This window comes from Ctenopharyngodon idella, chromosome 8, assembly GCF_019924925.1.
Source record: "Ctenopharyngodon idella isolate HZGC_01 chromosome 8, HZGC01, whole genome shotgun sequence".
NCBI classification, from domain to species: domain Eukaryota; kingdom Metazoa; phylum Chordata; class Actinopteri; order Cypriniformes; family Xenocyprididae; genus Ctenopharyngodon; species Ctenopharyngodon idella.
Genome location: NC_067227.1, coordinates 22,318,400 through 22,339,468, shown reverse-complemented (window position 1 = coordinate 22,339,468; position 21,069 = coordinate 22,318,400). Strand labels below are relative to the sequence as shown.

The window sequence follows — 21,069 nt, the reverse complement described above, 5'->3', positions numbered from 1 at the left end:
ACAACAACATTTATTGACATCTCCCTGATAAATGGCTGAGGAGGTTATGCCGCCAAGTATTTTTTAAAAATTCTTTACTATCCTTTCCCCTCGTTCACAGGTTTTGGCCTATGTGGTATTCCAGAGAACCTGATAAACAGTTTGCTGAAGACGGGAGTGAAGAGCCTGACCGCAGTCAGCAATAATGCAGGGTAAGCCTTTGTAGAAGTAAACAACAGCTTAAACCCAGCCAAAACTGGATTGAACTCGACCATCTTTATTATTGTACCCCACCAATAGGCCTAAAATTGAACTTCTGTTCTTTCTGACACATGCAAAAAACAAGAATGGCGTATATTGAAGTATTAAAACCAAGAAATGTCAAGAACTAACAATAAAAGATTAATGTGACACATAGCCTATGATTGTGTAAAATCTGAGCATAATCAGAAAGGATACTTCTGTGACTTGAGATTTAAAATCCATTTGGAGAAATTTGAGAGATGGCAAAATAACAAAAACAATCACAGTCACTCTAAACAACATCTGAGCTCACAGCTTCATAACATAAATTGTGCCCTAGTTGTCGTTAAAAGAATTTGGCGCTTAAAGGGTTCACCCAAAAATGAAAATTTTGTCATCATTTACTCACCCTCATGTTGTACCAAACCTGTATGCATTTCTTTTTCTGTTGAACACAAAAGAAGATATTTTAAAGAATGTTCGTAACCAGACAGTTGACAGTCGCGTTTGACTTACATAGTATTTTTTTCTCCTACTATGGAAGTCAAAGGCTACCGTCAACTATTTGATTACCAGCATTCTTTAAAATATCTTCTTTTATTTTCAACAGAAGAAAGAAACTCATACAGGTTTGGAACGACATGAGGGTGAGTAAGTGAAGACAAAATTTTCATTTTTGGTGAACTATTCCTTTAAACGACAATGAGAATATGTGCACAGCTGACCGCAAATAGAAAGAGATTACTAGTATGACCAAGTCTAATCTGCAAGTTGGTCTAAACCTATTGGAAAATACAGAACACAGCGTGCACAGGGCGATCAATGATAAAGATTCCTTCTTAGAAAGAGTAAATGTTTTCTAAATGGCTAGTTATACAGTCTATTTACTGTCTTATTGGACATTGACGTTTGGTTTATTGCTGCTATGTTGCAGCTGCTCTGAACATGTGACTTGACTCTGATCTATGTATAGGCCTTTCTGTGCTGGCATTGTCCCAGGTTGGTTGTCTATGACTATATCATTGCGTAATCTCTGAAAGTGGGCCAGTTATGTTATTTTGAGTTTTTTATATTTCCATCGTGACCAGTGAGTGATGCCAGTGTGGGTTGCTGCTGAAGATGGTCGAAGAAAGCGATAAAGTTCATTCTAATCATTCTAGTTAGGCTACTCTGTGTATGTTAAATATGGCAACAAAATAATTGTGGTTTTTTTACACCATTTATTGAAGTCAACTTCTTTGTAACAGAATACAGACTTTCCAAACTCATAAAAGTACCCTTTTAATTCAGTACATCTGGCTTTTTTCCAGAGTTAGTTTTTGGAAAACCTCAAGGGAAGTTTTGACCTGTTTTAGATAGAAAGTTCCCCACCGATTCCCTTCTTGAAGTTTGTTTCCTTCCATCTGACAGTTTGAAGCCTGCTGTTCTTGAATGCATTGTTTGTTGTAACTTGATCTGTGAGTTCTGAATCTCTGTGGTAAAATTTTTTCGGTCTACCACAGAGAGACTGCTCAGTGAGAATGAAAAACGAAACCATCGTCACAGCAGTGTTTGGCATTAGCATGCATGTGTTGCTTGCACAGGAGGACACTGGGCCTCATTCACTAAGCATGTGAATGCACAAATTTGTGCATGAAATATGCGTAAAAAAGTTTTCACGAACAAATGATAATTTACCAAAAACTTTCGCACTAAAATTTATTCTAAATTTATGAAAAAATATAGGAAGAACTGAAACCATATATATCTAATCACGATTATGTTATGTTGTTAAGTTATGTTATATTATATTACATTATAAATGTATAAACAATACAATTTATTTTCATTTCAAATATATTTTATATACTGTGAAATAAAATAATAAAATCTGCGTTATAGCTTCAGCTGCAAGGTTTCTCTGAATAAAGCAGCATATATACACATATGGACAGCTGGCTAATCAGAGGTCTGTAATCGGGCTCTGTATAAAATGTGTTTATTGTGTTTGAACTGGTTTTGAGAATGGCACACTTGGCATTGCTCGAGGATCTTCCAAGAGCACTTCTGCAGAAAGCAACAAAATGGTGTAATGGAAAGTTATGCGGAAAGCCCTTATATGGAGATGGTTTGGGCGTGATATATGCAAATGACTAACCTTGTGCATGGTGCCGTAGAGATAGAGATTTTTTGTAAGAAGTTCTCCTGTGTGGACAAATAAGAAATAATCCACGCAATTATTAGTGAATGAGACCCACTCTTTCCTATGCAACTTTTTTTTCCATCAGCAGCCCCTGCTGATCCTTTTCACTTGTTGCTCATTACTTAGAAAAGGTGTGCTGACTTGTTTTGAATTAGTCATTGACCACTGTACGTTATCTGGTTACAGACCGGTGTTATTCTAAGTTAAAAGAGCTGCCACAGTTATGTGGATAGTTATACAACAGTTCCGGTCTTCGAATTTGATTGGCTGAGGAGCATTCCAACAGCGCTGATATTTAAGTTTTTTTGTATCACTGTTTGTATCACTCCGCTTGTCTGTACTTGTGTTTTCCAGACAGACTGTAAGTCTGTGTATTAGTGTATTGTTACTCCAGTAGATGGTGATAAGTGATTCTGTCTTTGAGTGAGTCTTTGAATCATTCATTCAACCAATTAGTTTAAAAACATTGATTCATTCAGGAACGAGGCATGTGAATGTCTGTGTCTGAATTAACATGCTCTCTGATGTCTTTTGAATAAGTAATTACTTTACAACTGTTAAAAATGTATGTTCTGTATAGTATGAATGTGTATAGTATGAATATAATCCGACAATGACAACATGACATTTGTCATGTTGTCATTGTCGCATGTAAATGGCAGTTCCATCACTTCACTGCCATTCACAAATCCTCTCCCGTTGCCTCATGGGATAGTAAAGTGTCCATCGAATGCACATTTTGGAATCTCGTCAGAAGTAGTAGGTACTTTGGGTACATTTTGGCTACCGTTTTATGAATGCTGTGAATTCAGACATACTACTCATTTCACATCCTGTTTTTTGTCTACTAGTAGAGAAGTATGCTTATTTTTATGCAGCCTGTTTTTATGAGTGAGTTAGTTAATCTTTCATTTAAACAATTTTCTCAAATAAATTAATTCAAGAACAAATCAAAGCTGTATGTTGCTCGGAGATACACAACGGTTTATTTTGTTTCGATTTGATTTGGTCTTTTATTTGATTTGGCCGAGAAAAAATAGACCAAATAACTAGCAACACTGTCTAAAGTCTAATTGACTCACTGTTAACTTGTGTTGGGTAATATCACTTATGTTATTGTGCTTTTTATGAAATTTATCACATGTATGGCCTAGATAACAGCTTCTTTTATCCTTTATATTAAAACTAGTCTCTAAGCACTAAAAAAAGCTTTGCTATTTATCTGGCAGGAGAAGAAGCGAAAAAGACACATTAGAAGAGAGTTAATGAGAACATGGAATGACACAGTATGCGTCTAATTGCAACCTTTCTCGGTCCAGTGAATGAGTCGTGACATGAAGAGTCTGTGCTCCCTGGTGATCGAATGAACCTAGAAAATATACATGAGCTTATAAAATGTCTCTATTAATTTCATCAGACATTTCCCCCTCATGTTTCACCAGAATGCCTTTGGTTTTAACAGTGTAAAAAATGTCCAGATCTGCACTACTGCACTGACTGCCTTTAAAAATGGGATAGCTAGCCAACATTTTCATACCTCAGTGTGTTTCAAGTCTCAATAAGTCATGCCATTTGTTAATGAATGACAAAATCAGTTTTGAGTCACTGCTTCTGTGACTGTGCCAAGCCACCACACACACCGAATTGAAGAGGTCTGAGAGAGCTGTAAAACATTTCATATGTTTCTTGCAGTAAAAATTTGTTATGTGGCATTTGTGTCCATATTCTTGCGTGTTCTGAATGTTAATGATCTGTTTGCTACAGAATGCTCATTGGACACTGGATTTAGACCAGTTTAAGGAAATAAGTGCTACTTTTCCAACAATAGTTCAACCTAAATTGGACATTGGTTTTCTGGAAATGTATATTTGTTTGTTTGCAGTTAGACATTTTCTGAGGTTGGAGTGCCTAGTGGGAAAGACTATAGATATAGAAAAACAGTCCACTCCTATTAGTTATGAATGGGAGAAACCGCAACACGCAATATGGCGGAATACATCCCGCCTTCTAAGTAAAAGAGCCAATCACTGATTGCTAAAGTCATTGCGTCACTGAAGCTGCCATTAGAAGCTCCGGTTCCCATAGAAACCTGAGACTCCCGCTTAGGACTTATGCGCATTGTCTCGTCTAGCCTGAAAAATAAGCTTTTTTAACGCTACTTGAGCATAAGAAACAATATTTATGGGACAGTTCATGTCAGATTTTGTTGCTGATTTGAAATATGTTGTTTCATTGTGAGTTCGCCAAGCAGTTTTTGAGATTTCAGGATTCCCGCATTGAAATAGATAGGACTTGGTCTTGGATGCACGAAATAGCTGCCTGGAGGCGTTGCAAATATGGCTGCCGAATGAACAGACTTTCATTGAAAGGGACTTTGCTAGTGGTTAACAATCAAGATTTACAGCTTAAAGTTTGAAGATTTAAACCCACTACTGTGCAGTTGTTGTGTTTTTTTTTTTGTTTTTTTGTTTTTGGAAAGAAATTAATTTTATTCAGAAAGGATGCATTAAATTGTTCAAAAGTGACAATAAAAACATTTTATGAAAAAATGTTTCACATAATCCACAGAAATATTAAGCAGCACTGTTTTCAACATTTGGAATAATGGGAAATGTTTCTTGAGCACCAAATCAGCATATTATAATAATTTCTGGATCATTTGACACTGAAGACTGGCTGCTGAAAATTCAGCTTTGCCATCACAGGAATAAATTACATTTTTAAATATAATAAAGTAGAAAACTGTTATTTTAAATTGAAATATTTCACAGTATTACTGTTTTTACTGTGTTTTTAACCAAATAAAAGCAGCCTTGGCAAACATAAGAGACTTCTTTAAAAAAAATCTTACAGGCACCAAACTTTTGAACGGTGCAGGACCCTATGAATACAATTTGAAATCTAGCATCTTTGTCCATGGGAGGTCAGCTTCGCAGACAGGTTGAATTGAGCCAATCACCTTGAGCTGTAAATGCCATGTGATTACTCTCTCTAGAGCTGTAGGACAATGACATTGTGATGTTGCCGATCTCTCCACAAGTACGCACACAGTCTCATCTCTAGTGACTGATCTGTAATGTCAATAATAGCAGATAAGAAAAAAATGTTTCCTTATTTATTTCAAATGCATACTTTTGAACGTTCGTCAATGGAGAATGATATTTTTTTTACAGTGATGTTGGGTAGTTATGACATCTACTAGAAGGTGTTTTTGAAAAAAGTGATGATAAAAGAAATTAGTTGTATATGCACTGAATTGGTTGAAATATATTGCAGAAGGTCATATTTAGCTATAGTATTTGATCTTCTTTATGTTTTAAACAGAGTGGATGACTTTGGCCTGGGCCTGCTCCTTCGGACCAAACAGATCAAGCGTATGATCTCATCATATGTGGGGGAGAATGTGGAGTTTGAGAGGCAGTATCTCTGTGGCGAGCTGGAGGTGGAGTTGACCCCACAGGTGAGACCATCCTTTACCCGTACATTCAGAATAAACACTTTACCTTTGTTCTCAATGGCAGGTTTATTGCCCAATATATGTATGCCAAAGATTTTATAGTACCATTGTTTAAAAAAAAATCCAATCAAGTAGGTTTTTTGTGTACCCATTGTACTGTGTTGACGGCAGGGCACGCTAGCGGAACGGATCAGGGCCGGCGGCGCAGGTGTGCCTGCCTTCTTCACTGCCACAGGCTACGGCACACTCATCCAAGAGGGAGGCTCTCCTATCAAATACAACAAGGACGGCACCATTGCCATAGCCAGTGAACCCAGGGAGGTCAGTTGTCACTTCTCTTCCAGTTTTACTGAGTGATACAATCATACAGCTGATGTCTCTGCAGATGAGGTTTGATTGCTATTAATATCTGAAGTGTGATCAGTAAAAATAGATATAGGATTTATGTTCTGCCACTGTCCTGTTTCAGGTGCGTGAATTTAATGGCCGGCACTTCATCATGGAAAAAGCTATCACGGGTGACTTTGCCCTGGTCAAAGCCTGGAAAGCAGACAAAGCTGGAAATATCGTCTTCAGGTACAAATGTTTGTTCATCTTCCACTGCAGACGGACTAGAAGTTGTTTTCCTTAATCCAACAGTATCACATGGTTGATGGTTGGTGTTTTGCCCAAACCTGAAAATAGCTCCTTTCTTTCACCTTTCTGTTTCCATTTAGCACATACCCACAGACTGTTTCACTTTTTAAAAACGAGACATAAACAGTATCTTATTTTAGATACTTTAAATTTTAAACACAGTAGACAAGGCAAACTATTAAAATGATTGTAATTTCAAACCCAGTCATTTTCATTCATTATACAACCCACAGAGAATAATGTTATAAAATAGTGCTAAAATACTTAAAGAAGAAAAAAGAAAATAGTACAATAAATTTTTAAATATTCTTTTTAAATGCACTAGAATTGAGATTGGTAAGATTTTTAAAAGGTTTTTGAAAGAAATATTTTATGTACATTAAATATATTTACTGTAGTATTATAAATATTATTTCTAATATTACTAATAATATTATTACTGTACTATCAATATTATGTCTATTTGAAATATCTCTTTTCTGTTTTAATATATTTTAAAATGTAATTTATTCTTAAATGTTTTAATTTTCAGCATCATTACTCCAGTCTTCAGTCACATGATCCTTCAAAAAACAATCTAATATGCTGATTTGGCATATTATTATTATTATTATTATTATCAATGCTAAAAACAGTTAAAGCTGCTTAACATTATTGTGGAAATCGTCATGCCTTTATTTCATGATTTATGTGATGAATAAAAAAATGGTGAGGACATTGTTATGCAACTTTACATAAATTAATATGTAGTATTTTGTTTTACCACAAGGGTGCACTGTTTGCTTTTCCATAAAAAATTTACTCTTGTTCTGCTTTGGTTGAAATTTTTAGATGGCACCAATATGGATGACTTCAATAGTTGTTCTGGTTACACTTTATTTCAATAGTCTACTTACTAACTGATAATGACTGGTAGTTGACATGTAGTTGCAAAGTTACTTATAGTTACTTATGCTTATGCCATATTTAATCATCAGTGCCTCTTAAATAGAGGAAAGAACATTCATCCTCAGCTTTACATGTTTGAAGTTGGTTTTACAGATTTTAATGCTGAGCATGTACTTTTTCTATTAGGAAAACAGCGCGAAACTTCAACCAGCCCATGTGCAAGGCAGCCAAGACCACAATTGTGGAGGTAGGTGAATACCACATGACTTCTGCCCATGTGCGTCCTTGGATATATTATTACAGGTTTAAAAGCTTGTGCATATATAATGATATCCATCCTATAAATTCAATTCCCCCAACATATATCTCTCCTCCTGCATTTCATTTCATCATTGTTTTTCACACAAACACAATAAATTGTTGGTTTCATCTAGATCTTTGAAGTTTTTTTCCCCCTATTCACTCCTTTTTCATTTCCTTTCTACCGAGAGAGCTTTTCAAACACTTGTCTGCATATCAAATATGCTTTTATCTAAGCCTTTGTTCAAAACACACAGCTACGAACAAAAGACTTATCAAAAGGCATTTTCATTCGCCATGAACGAACTCCATTAATTAATCTAGTCTTCCATCATCCCTATTCTCTCTCTTGCAGCCTTGGTTTGAAATGGTTTACAATGTGAAACTATAACTACTGAATTTGAACCCTTTAAGCAGATATTTCTGTAACTAGCTTTCATCCTTCACTATCTGTCTACCAATAGTACTATCATCAGGAAGGAAGACTTTTAGCTTACTCAGATTCTTTAATTGTCTTCTGCTGCAATTGTGTCGGATGCTATCAGCGCATTAGAGCTTTTATTTGTCTGGTTTTCAATCTTTATTGTGGCTATACAGCAATATGAGCAGTTATTAGTGGCCAGTATCATCTGACAATACGGTTATTGCAGTACCACTAAAGATAAGCTATCAGTTCACTGAACACACGGTAATGGTTAAAGGCCTTTTTCAATATCTGTGCATCTGGCAAGGAAAGCCATCCTGCTAGGAGAATGAATCAGTTGGCTGAGTGCTGAGCAACAGTGTGTATCTTGCGTTCTGCCTCTGTTTGACTGGTTAAGATGTTGTTTGTGGTGCCAACCCTTCAGCTTTCGCAGCAGGGACTCAGAATAAAGATTGACTCACTGCCATCCCTGTTGTCTGGGGATGAGAAAAGAAAACAGTCATCTGGTTTACTACAGGTGTCGTGTCTGTCTCATCTGTTTTAAAAGGTTTACTGGAGAGGTCTATTTATGTACACTACGAAGTTTGGGGTCAGTAAGATTTTTTTAAAGAAAATTATATGCTTTTATTCAGCAAGGACACATTAAATTGATCCAAAGTGACGGGAAAGACATTTATAATGTTTCAAAAGTTTTTTATTTCAAATAAAAAGAACATTCTACTCTATTCAACATAGAATCCTGGAGGAAAAACTAGTGCTGTTAATTTGTTCATTTATAATAATTATTAAAACAACTGTTATATGAATATATTATATTCCGGTAATATATATGTATTTTTTTTAATTGTATATGTTAACAATGATGGTATTATTATTAATATGCAATTGGAATTATATTACCCGTGTTGTTCTGAATATAAGAGGACCCTGATTATGAGAGTTTTTCAAGATGTACCTTTTGGGAAAAGCCTTTTTGAAGACCAAATCGTGCCTTTTGCATAATAATTTTCATATTGCATATTTTAATTTTTGTATTGAATGTATGGTAAAAACTGGTAAAATAGACCTCAGTCATGTTTAAAAATAAACATTTTATGGCATACCATAAAAATAACCTGTAGTCCATCTACATTTATCCACCTTATTCCTGACTAGCCTACTGCGTTTCGAATTATGGGTTGCACTTCCGGTTTGGGGGACTTCCATTTAAAAAGACTAAAGCGAATCGTTTCAAATCATAAGGTTGCCCTACAAATAAAGCTTATCCGTCAGTTTGACTGAATGAGCTGTCAATTTTTCTTTCATGTTTTATTTTCAGACATCATGAGAATAATGTAACACTTTGTATTTTAACGTAACGTTATAACAAGAATATCTATGGCAAGAGCTCTTTTCAGTCGCTGCTTTCTATCCTCGTGATTATTTTTTTTTGTCCCTTTGCATACCGCTAAAATAGTATGAAAAATGACAACATATACTGCACATTTGTGTCTGTTCTCCCGATATAATTTATGATATATCCCATTAATAATTCGCTGAAATGCACGAAGAATCTCTCGTTTTTCTCCTCAAAGCTTCACGTCTTTTTCCAGGTTTGTTTTCACAGGTAAATACAATTTATTATCTCTAAAAATGATGGAAATCACTTTGAAATAGTATCACGCAATGCTGAAGTTCATGAACATTTTTTATTAAGGCAACGTATATTACATAATACAGATATATATCACTATAGTTATACTTAACCCGTCCGTTATTGCTGTGGAAAGAATTGTGCTTTTTCATGGCCTGTTGAAAGTACCTTGTTAATGCTTTTACACTTTTAAATGTCCTTTTTAATGTTCGTTGGTTGAAGGGTGAGTAGAATAATGTTATCTCATTGTACCCAGTTTTTAAAAAAAAAAACGTATTATTGCGTTCATAGAGCGAGCCTTTCACTGACTGTTTACAGCTTAACAGAAGTTACACCCATAATTCGCGCAAAGCGTCACCAATAAGTTGGAAAGGTGCAATAAGCAATTTCTGAGAATCGCTGTTGAAAGTGGATTGGACCGTGCACCAAAACACACTTGTAGCCGATCAGCAGTAAGGGGCGTATACACTCATTAGGGGGGAGGTGCCTGTGTTGCATAGTGTGTTTGTGAATTTGGGGGCGGAACTATCAAGATAGGGGTGTGATTCTTTTGGGTAGGGGCTTTGTTTTGGTGATTTCAAATGTTAACAGCGTTTCTCAGAAATTGCTGACAGCACCTTTAATAACAATTAGGCTATCCATCTCACAGTGAAAACCATGTAGCCTATCAAAATTTTATTAACACTAAAAGTGAAATCTTATTGTAGTCTTGAGGGGAAAAAAAAAAACACTCTAGATGGCATAACACAGTAGTGCAATAAACATAGAAATATAGTGCTGAAAAGACAGCGGTTTATCCTTGAAGTCGGAGGGCAAGTGCTGGGCAAGACTTGTTCTGCAGCGTATTGCTAATCCGTTATGCCGCATCATTCTTCTGCACCAGCCAAGGCTGGCTTTGAACTCACTGGTGGGTATGATCAGCTCTTTGCGATATCCAGTGCCTTCAGCTGAATAATGGGTCTGGTTATGGGCAGCTCCATATTTCTTTTTTCGGCTACTGACACACTAGCCTGTCAGTTTCTTAGAAGCAGCTGCTTTTAGGACCGCGGTAAGCTTTTCTTTGACTGTTAGCATTTTTTAAAATGGGCTTGCCATCTTCTAACATTAAAATCTGATACACTGTATTTCTTTGCTGCTTGAGAGTTTTTTGATGTCTCTGCTGCCTTTATCACCATAAGCTTAAAGTTTGCATCATAACCTCTCCTTAGTTGCTGGATCACTTGCCCGACTTTTGAACCGCTCTGTTCTGGATGGTCATTCGCCATCATGTAGTTCCCTGGCACTGTAAACTATCGGTAGTTTACGGGGGGGGGTCGCTTCAGCCCGGGGGGGGGGGGGCACACTTTTTTTTTAACGCGTGTTTGGTGCTACCTATTGTTGCGGATGTATATTTGACATTTAAAAGTCCAGACTCTAATTATAAGATGACCCAATTTTTTTTAAATGTATTTCCAAGAAAAAAAACAGTCTTATGTTCAGAACAATATGGTAATTAATATTAATAAAATACAAGCTGCTATTACATTCAGCTTTTATGTAGTCAAATGAATAGAATCAGCTACGACTGTCATATTAATATATTATAATTATGATTTACATATTTAATTTTGTTTTGATTAAAAAGAACTTTGTATGCAATTAGAATTATATTAATTAACTTTAATAAAATACAGTTGGAGCAAGCTGCTATTACAGGCAGCATTAACATTATTGCTGTTCTTCTAAGATGTCTTTTTAATGCTTTACTTGTCTGCAAAAATGTCTTTGAACTATCTTCATTTGGGGGTTTTCTTAGCAAATATTTATATGCATTTAATTGTCATTTATTAATAAATCATATAATTAATTTGATTAAAAATCAAATCAGTTGAAGACATAAAAGTTATACTAGTGGAAATCTTGTGCAAATGCATTTTGAGAGCATAGTGGTTGCGACCCAGTTTTTGCAAGTACATCTCTTTTCCCAGACAGAACCATCCTGTTACCTGCATATAAAAATCATCCTTACAGTCCATGATAAGCTTATTACGGAGTGCTTGATTGGAACAGGCTTAAACTCTATCCCATGGTTTACTTCAAAGAGACTGTCATTTGGTTTGGCCCTTCACCTGTATTCCCCCACCTTTTTTTTTGTGTTTTCATATGTTATTTGTCTGTGGAGTGCACTATATTTCATAGCTTCAGCATTTCCTTTACTTTTTCACTCTAAAATAGCTGAGGCCATATTTAGCTGCGTAGAAGGGAGACAGTGTTTTATGATCATCCAGTAATAATCTGCCAAAAGCAGCAGCCATGTTGAATTATTTCCTCTCAATTGGCTGGCTGATGAGGCTTGCCAATGCCTCAGCGTTTCGAGAGAAGCGTTCCTGTTGCCTGTCAGAGCCAGGCGCTGGAAGTACTGATGCCACTGGAGCAAACAGCCACCTTATTTCCTCTCGTTATAAAACAGACCACGTTCTAATTAACAGGATATCTGATAGCTGTGTGTCTATAAAGCTGCTATTTTCCTAATGAATTAAAAAGAACTGATCATTAGCATTAACCAAAGGAAATGCAGATTGCCAAAAAAATAATAATAAAGCAGGCGAAATCGATTCTGCCAGCCGGTTGCCAGGCGACAAAAGCCTGCACAGCAGATCTGTGGCATATTCCAGTTATCCTGTTATCGTAGGTACAATGAGGCCCAGAGCATTGTGGGATGTGAGGGCAGTTGGTTCAAACAAGGCCATATTTGCTAGTCACATTTGTTGTAAAGGTACCGAACTGTTCTTTTTCAAATTTTATTGAAACGACAGGTTGCATGAAATGGGTTTTCCAGGATGGGGCTAATTGGTTATTGATGAAATTCGTCCTCAAAGGTATTATCTCTCCTCCTCCCTCTGTCCAATTTCAAAACGTTGATTATCCTTTTGGTTTGTTGCACATAAATTACCAGTGTGACAGCTGGGCGTTGTGAGCGAGATCAGGGAAATTGCACAATGTGAAGCCAGTAGATCGTAGTGTTGAATTTTCAATCCTATTTCAATCAAATAACCTCCTAGTATAATATTTGAGTATTTGTTTATTTTCTGTTATTATTCTGCATATTTACTGGATAGGACCAGGGTGCGAATTGCATAATGTCTTTCAAGGGGGGGGGTCAGAGAGTTGGGGGGCATATATCCAAAGTCACTAGCCACTCAGCATTTTCACTGGGCCCAATTTTGACACCGATACCATGGGAAAAAACTACTATATAGATATTTTTTAATTTTATCTCATAGTTTGGCAACAGGTATATTAGGCTGCTGTCACTTTAAGACCTGACACACTGATTCATATACTGTTACACATGTGTTTTCTCTCAACTCTTTACATTCACTTAAAACATAACTGACTGTGTTTATGTGAATACTTGGCAAGACTGGCATTTTGGCATTATTTTGTATGTATTTGACTGTTTAAGCGCAATAAGGAGCTAAAAAGAACTCCAATTTTGTACTGAGAGGCGGATTTATGTTCACACATTTTGGGTTTGAGAACAAAATCTTCAGAAATGAGTAAAATTATGCCCAATACGCGCAATCCCACGCCGAAATGCAAACTATGTAACACCAAAAATATTCATCCGGAACAAATGAAAGGGGTAGGGGAGGCGGGGTTGTGTCAACTTGCTGTCAGAGAGATGAGAGAGCGAGAAAGCGCAACTGGTATTGTGTATCTATTCTGCGGAAAATGAGAATTGGAAGCATTTCACCAGGGATAGGACCCTGAAAGGTTAATATCTGGTTTGAAAGGCCGAATTAAAGAAAGTTCACTCAAAAATTGTACGTTCTGTCATTATTTTCTCATGTTTTTTAGATCTGTATGACTTAGAGACAAGTTACATGGTTGCTCTTTTTAGTACAATTATAATTATCTTTCATTTTACCTTTCAATGTTTTAAAAGTACATTAAAACACCAAAAGTATTATAACATTGCCATGTTAGTTTAATTAAAGGCTGAATTCTGTTTTATCAAGGCTGTTGGCATAGATTCATTTTATGAAAATGTGCTACATGTCGATAAATACCTTTTCAAAACTTACCTGTGTCTTTAGAGGCCCCCTTCTCTTCAGTTGGTGCATATTTCCCTCAAGGGCCACTTGAGTGAAGTGGTAATTGTATTTAGCCTCAGGTTGGTGGCCCCTCAAGGTGCATGCTGCTGATAGGCTGGGTTTCCTCTAACATACTCGTACTGAGCTGAAACTTACTTCAAAAACATCTGGAGAGGAGGAAGAAAAGAAGAAAAATGTTTTTTTTTTTTTAACATTTAAAAAAATAGACAAAACTGTAACTACTACACAATTCTCAGTATATTTAAACATACCTTGTTTTGTGTTTATTGGAAAATGTCACGTTGTTAGCTAAGTGCTGTTCATGCCTTCGTTGGATATTTGGATTTGTCTCATCATGCTTACTGACACAAAGCCTAACTATTTTTGAAGATTAGCGTTTATTCGTGTGGTGTCTGTTGCTTATGCTTGGCATTTGATATAAAGTGAGACGTGTAAAAATAAATGCGTAATCATTTTTAGCTACCTGCCTGATTCAAAGCAATATGTAGCATACACTCACTTCATGTTTCTGATCGAGACACAGTAACTGTTTCATAACAACATGTACCCATCAGCTTCTGCAGATTTAACCGGCTTTGACAAGGCTCACAGTCCAAAAAAAGAACAAACCCATGAAAAAAAAAAAGGCTTCTCTGTATCCCGCAAGGATTTTGTATCCCTGTTTTCCTTCTTTCTAGGTAACATCAAGCTTTTTTCATCCCATTGAAGACCAGATGCTGCTTCAGAGGAAGACTTGTCAATATCTGAGTTTATTCCTGGGGGCTTCTTGTGTATTTATAGATAATATATGGTGTATAGTATCATAGTATCATGTGATATCTATATGATATGTAATCATATAGTTATAGTAAAAAAAAAAATTAAAAAAAAAAAACCCTGGCAAAAGCATATTCCTCATTTCTAGTACTAATATAATACAAACTAATTAATATTATTGATATTAACTTACTTATATTATAACACTGGTTATAATAATGTTTAATGTACAAAATTTTTAGAATATCATATACTAGATATAGCAATATAAAGCAGTATAAACATTACCTTTTCACAGTATGAATTAAAATACTTATGAAATATATGTAAATGCAGAAATATAAAGCAGTATATATGCATACATAAAATGCAAATTATAATATGTAATGTAAAGCTCTAAACACCTCTCTTATTGTCACTTTAATGGATGTTAACCAAAAAAATTTTAATTTTAATTTGTTCAAACAAATGATAATTTTATGTAATAGCATACAGATTTGGACCAGTATGAGGTTGAGTAAATAATGGCGGATTTTTCATTTCTTGGATGTACTGTTCCTTTAACCAGTATGCTATCTGTTTGTATCCTACTGTATATGATAACTGTGTACATAAAGGGTTAATTAGGCACAGAACTCTCCAGAGAGTGTTGCTAACTCCAGATTTCATTTTGTGCTCTGCATTAAACCCTTAGGCCGTCTGGAAGCCTGAGCCCTTCAATCACTCACTGCCCTGCATTGCCCGGGCTAGTGATAAAAAGCCAAACGCCACCAGCGGTAACCATGACAACAACAACACCGCTCAATCTAGGCTCATCTTTTTGCCCTCTCTAACGGTGCCGCACGTAGAGGACACAGTTGTTATATGCACCAATTTCAGGAAATGTCCCTTTATGTTCGATGCTTAAGCGTATTGGGTCTGACAACTAAAGTCACGCTGGTGTGCTTGTGCGGTCTGTAGAATACTTTGGATGCCTGGCTTTTGTTGTCTGTTTGTGCACATCTGCAGGGATTAAACGTGCTTTGGGCGCATCGATTTGGTTCTTGGCGAAGTGTGTTTTTTCCCCTGAGCCTTTATCTGAGCCTCAGATTTTTGTTCAGTATTTTAAGAGCTTATTTTTGGTCCTTAAAGGAGTGCTAAGCCGCTCTCTGAGCTCTCAGCGGCGCTGTCTGTGAAACTGCGTGTGGGGCTTTGTGCTGTTATCTCACACACCACCAGAACAGGTACAACAGCAAAATTCAACCCGGGAGGATGCGGATGAAAACATGTTTTTGCAACATGAGACATACTTGACAATTACTGATCACAAAGTTCATCAAAAAATCGAAATTAAACCTGTGTGATGTTCTCTGTTCCATTAAACATAAAGTTTCACAAACAAAGTGCTCTTGTCCATAATGAAAGTGAAATGTGATCCCACACCAGGTTTGTTATTAAAGGCACAATATGTAGTTTTTCTCCACTAGAGGTCGCTTATTCAAAACAAAGGCGTAGCTTGATGACGCCTTGAATTCGCGGAATCATGGGAGGTGTTGTCTTCACATCCAGTGGAAAAGAATCCAAAGGGACTTTGGCAGAAATCATATTAATGGATGAGCTAATGTATTAAAGATTTATTAACATTACTGTAGTATGAAGCAGGGTGTGGCTGAAAGTCATTGGAGCGATTGCTAATGAGAGACAAGCGTGACACACAGCTTGAGAGCAGTGGAGCTGTTTTTATGCCGCAGATGAGTGCTTCCGCTTCTTCCGGTCAAGCGTATATGGGGTAACGCAGTGCTGCTTTATCATATTAGATACATTTGTGTGTTGAAAGTTGTTAGATGCGTCTCTATATTCGCTCAGCAGCTACACTTCTTGCACACTGCAGTAAGCTAGATTGATATTAGGCATGGTAAAACATGGTACTCGCTGAAAATCAAGAAAACAAGATTAAACAATAAGACTTACTCTGTTGAGCTATATAACACTGATTAGATTTCTGTCAATGAATGTATTCAAACAGTTGTTCCCTTGTCTAATAAAAAAATATTAAAGCGTCTTTGGTGTTTCAATGGTTTCTACAAAATAAAACCAGTAATCAAGGGTGATGCGGGAATGATGTCATTGATAGGCGACGCACGGATTAAAATTGCTTATTTCTCTGGATTTAAACATTCTTGGAAACTTTTAGGATAATGTAAGTACACAAGTCAACAAAATATATAACATTGTTCTGGTGGTTTTTGGATTTTTTAATAAAAACATCTTACATATTGTGCCTTTAATGGTAAATTCTGTGACAAAGTGACAAATTTGAATATGCAAATATGAAAATTGCACAAATTAACTATTAATCAGTAATATGGAGTATTAGAAATTAATCACTAAGGGTCAGATTAACTAACAGCTTGTGTTAGCGCAAACCCTCTTTTGCCGTTAAAAAAAACTACTGTCAGGATTTACTAAAGACATGCGGTGAAAAATTAGCGCTGAAAAGTCATGGACACAGTTATTTTTGCTGCTGACCTTATTGCATAAGCATTTTAGGAGTTTCCCTTCCAGACGCAAAATTTATGGGAGGAGAGTATTTAAATGAATCATGCAAGGTGATTTACTAAGGTTTGCGCTAGTCAGTTTACTTGTATTTGCGCCATTTTTACTGCCCCCAAAAAAGTATGTCTTAACCCAGACACTAATTTGCACTACTCTTGGTAGATTGTGTTGATCATTATGGAAATGATCTGGCTGCATCTATGTTCTTTAATTTGCACGTCGTCAGTAGATCACACGCATAACTTTGCACTCCCATTAGCGTTTTTATGGAATTTGTGCTCTTAAGCTAATTTGCCCTGTTTAGTAAATCTGGCCCTATGTTTGTTATTAATGGTAAATGCTATTGGTTCTTGTGTATCTTGTAACTGGTTACAACTGCCAAATTTGAATATGGAAATAGTAAAATTGTACAAACGAAATATTAATTACTAGTATTGAGTATTAGTAATTTATCGTGGTATTAATAATGGTAAACGCTGTTGGTTCTTGTGTATCTTGTAATCGGTTACAAATGCAAAATTTGAATATCCAAATATTAAAATTGTACAAATTGAATATTAATCAAAAGTATGGAGTATGAGTAATTAATCACTAGGTTTGTTATTAATAATGGTAAATGTTATTTAGTTCTTGTGTTTCTGGTTGCAAGTGCCAAATTTGCATATACAAATAAAATATTAATAATTAGTATATGATGGACTACCTTTTATTGTGCTTTTTGGAAGTTTTGGTGATTTTGGTGATGATTGTATGGAAAAGAGAAGCGTGAACATTCTGCTAGACATCTCCTTTTGAGGATGAATAAAGCCTGACTTACATGCGAACTGTACCTTCAGCCAATTTCATAAACTTCTTGACTTCAAGATTAGTGGTTATGAATAGTTTGTGAAAGTTTAAGTCTTAAATAGCTGTCAGCACTTCATTCCCTGCTGCTCATAACCTCTAGTCTCCAAAGAGAGATAGGTTAACATTTTCCCATTTGCAGGGCAAACCCTCCTCAATCAGGCTGCTTATGTGTGACAGATTTATTGTTCCCTGTGGGGTCCTCAAAGCAGCCCATATCAATGCTGTGTGAAGTCATTGGAAATGCTATGTCTCTGTATTCCGAATAAAAGCTTTTTCTTACATCTGACACAATGCAAGGCATTTCCAACATTTTCAGGGGCAGTTTGACCTACAGTGTATGGTATGTTTTTTAGCTGTAATGGATCGTAGACCAAGAGCTGCTGATGATAGATGATGATACAGAGCAGTGAAGAAATGTCTGACACCGAACTGTCATCTGGCCCGGTGTCCATTTTAAATGGTTTCACCAGGCAATTTCTTAAAAGTATAATATGTAGTTTGATTGTTCCTTGTTGGATGTGTCAAACTGCACAACTGTTCAAAAGTTTGGGGTCCATAAGATTTTTTAAATGTTTTTTTTTTTAAGTCTCTACTTTTGTGCTCACCAAGGCTGCATTTATTTCATAAAATTACAGGAAAACAGTAATATTGATAATTATAATTATTATTATTATTATTATTATTATTATTATTATTATAGTTTAAAATGACTTTTTAAATTTGTTTAAAAATGCAATTTATTCCTGTAGTACTGTCAAATGATCCTTCAGAAATCATTCTAATATGCTGATTTAGTGCTCAAGAAACATTTATTATTTTTATCAATGTTGAAAACAGTGCTGATTAATATTTTTGTGGAAACCATGATACATTTTCTCCAGGATTCTTTGATAAATAAAAAAAGTTAAAACAGCTTGAACAGCCTTTTTTTTTTTTTTTTTTAATTAAAACCTTTTCTAACAATGTGAAAGTCTTTACTGTCACTTTTGATCAATATAATGCATCCTTGTTGAATAAAAGTAATACCCCCGGGGGAAAAAAAAAAAAAAAAAAAAAAAATGTATAACCTCGATCTTTTCAATGGTATTGCACAAAATTATAGTTATCACAAAAAGGAGCCCTACAGATTATGCAAAATGACAGAAGCATTACTCATGGCAGGTGATTTGAAGTCCAACAGTGGTTTAAACGGGTTGAATCAAGAGAAGCAACGTCTCTGACAGTTTGCCATGCTGACAGTACTGATAGACTCTTAGTGCACTATGTGCTACATGCTGTCAACATACTAAAACTGTCTCAGAGAGGTTGCAGCACCTCATTTAGCCACTGAACAAAAGATTCAAAGGTACTTAAATTGTCGATAAACTAATCTACCACACTAAACAACTAATCGTTTGTTGGATGGCTAGTCAACAGTTCTGTCCATCTGTAGTTTTCTTGCGCTGCATTACAAAGAAACATGAGATCTTTATTTCATTGTCACCTTCAGCTGGTCTATGTTCTGTCTTCAGGTGGAGGAGATTGTAGACGTGGGCACATTTGCAGCAGAGGACATCCACATCCCCAGCGTCTACGTCCACAGGATCGTCAAGGGAGATCGCTATGAGAAACGGATCGAGGTGAGGTGGCATGACTTGTCTGACTCGTTTCTATCAGTTTTCGCTTTATCCATCTATCCTCTGTCATCTTTTTCTTTTTCTTATTGCCGCCCCTCTGTCTGACATTTTGCAGAGGCGTACAGTAAAGAAAGGCCAGGCTGAAAATCCCAAACCCACGAAAGATTCTGATGTTGTGAGAGAGAGGATTATTCGCAGAGCTGCGCTGGAGTTTGAGGACGGGATGTACGGTATGTACAGTGTTTCAGACCATGCTACACCATTTTAATCTCACTGAACCATTGTTTTATCCTTTAAAGAGAATTCTGACCTTCATGTCGTTCAAAATGAGTATGACTTTTTTGGGGGGAACACAGAAAGGGGAATTTTGAAGAACTGTACTGGCCTCTCTTTGCCATGCAATTATAAAGAATGGGGACTGAAGCATTCAAAGTACCATAAAACTGATTCACACATTTTGTGTACTATTTTGTGTACTATTTCAAGTCTTCTGAAGCCATATGATAGCTTTCATATACTGAACATACTGAAATTGGCTGAGCTTTTCCTTTAATTTTAACAGATTATTGGAAGCAACAATGGTTTTAATGTTTACTAAAAATGACATTTCCTGTGTGTCTCTCATGATAATCCATTAATGCAGTTTGATAACCTTTTTAGCTAACCTGGGCATTGGAATCCCCATGCTGGCAAGTAATTTCATCAAACCAGATATTACCGTCCACCTGCAGAGTGAAAATGGCATTCTGGGGCTGGTAAGCTCTTCTTTAACAGATTTGTATTGAATTTGCTAAATGCAGTTAGAAACGTCATTGAAAATCCATCTGTTATGATTTTTATCATTATGTTAATGAGAGAAAAACACGGGGCAACTTTTTGAGCAATGTTGCTTGGGCACTTTCCCATTGAGAATGAGCAACAAATTTCTATCTGGATACTTTAGACTGGTCGTGGGCAATTTTTTTTAGATCCTTCAATCAGAATGCTAAAATGCAGTGGCAGGGGAGCAAAGAAAGGGACCGTGAACTTATATATTTTTACGCTGGTAAGTTGTCATGTGTCAACCCAAAACAGGGAATTTAATGCTTAAAATACCAACAGATGTCCAATTTAATGTACGTAGGCTATAATTTAGCCATCGAATGTTTTCAGTTAAATACTAAAAAGACGCATTCTGTTTAACGCCTGCAGTGGCGTAGGCTGTATGGCGTATGGTATGTGAAAGTAGTTTTTGACGCGATCAACACGGGTTTGAATCCGCCTTTTGCCAAACTCTCTCCTTTCCCTTTTCCCATCACAAATCAGATCGGAAAGGCATTTATATTTAATAAAAATGAAGAAAAAATTTGAAAAGTTGAAATAAAGTGCCTAACAAGTGTTTAATAATAAAGTATTTATTGGGTTGGCAATAGATTTGCTCCTGTCAGATGGTTGCTGCCAACTGTCCATTGCCATAATTAGTTGCCTGTGTCTCACC

General features: G+C 36.1%; 1 protein-coding gene across 1 annotated transcript in view; it reads left to right on the top strand.

Annotated features, from left to right (window-relative positions):
* The window catches only part of oxct1a (3-oxoacid CoA transferase 1a), a 53,269-nt gene that overhangs the window by 2,279 nt on the left and 29,921 nt on the right, over window positions 1-21,069 (top strand). The window contains exons 3-10 of the mRNA XM_051903963.1: window positions 101-191; window positions 5,729-5,864; window positions 6,033-6,182; window positions 6,331-6,437; window positions 7,572-7,632; window positions 19,488-19,595; window positions 19,708-19,822; window positions 20,253-20,347. Of these exons, the coding sequence (XP_051759923.1) occupies window positions 101-191; window positions 5,729-5,864; window positions 6,033-6,182; window positions 6,331-6,437; window positions 7,572-7,632; window positions 19,488-19,595; window positions 19,708-19,822; window positions 20,253-20,347 (863 nt within the window). The remainder of the gene's footprint in view (window positions 1-100; window positions 192-5,728; window positions 5,865-6,032; window positions 6,183-6,330; window positions 6,438-7,571; window positions 7,633-19,487; window positions 19,596-19,707; window positions 19,823-20,252; window positions 20,348-21,069) is intronic.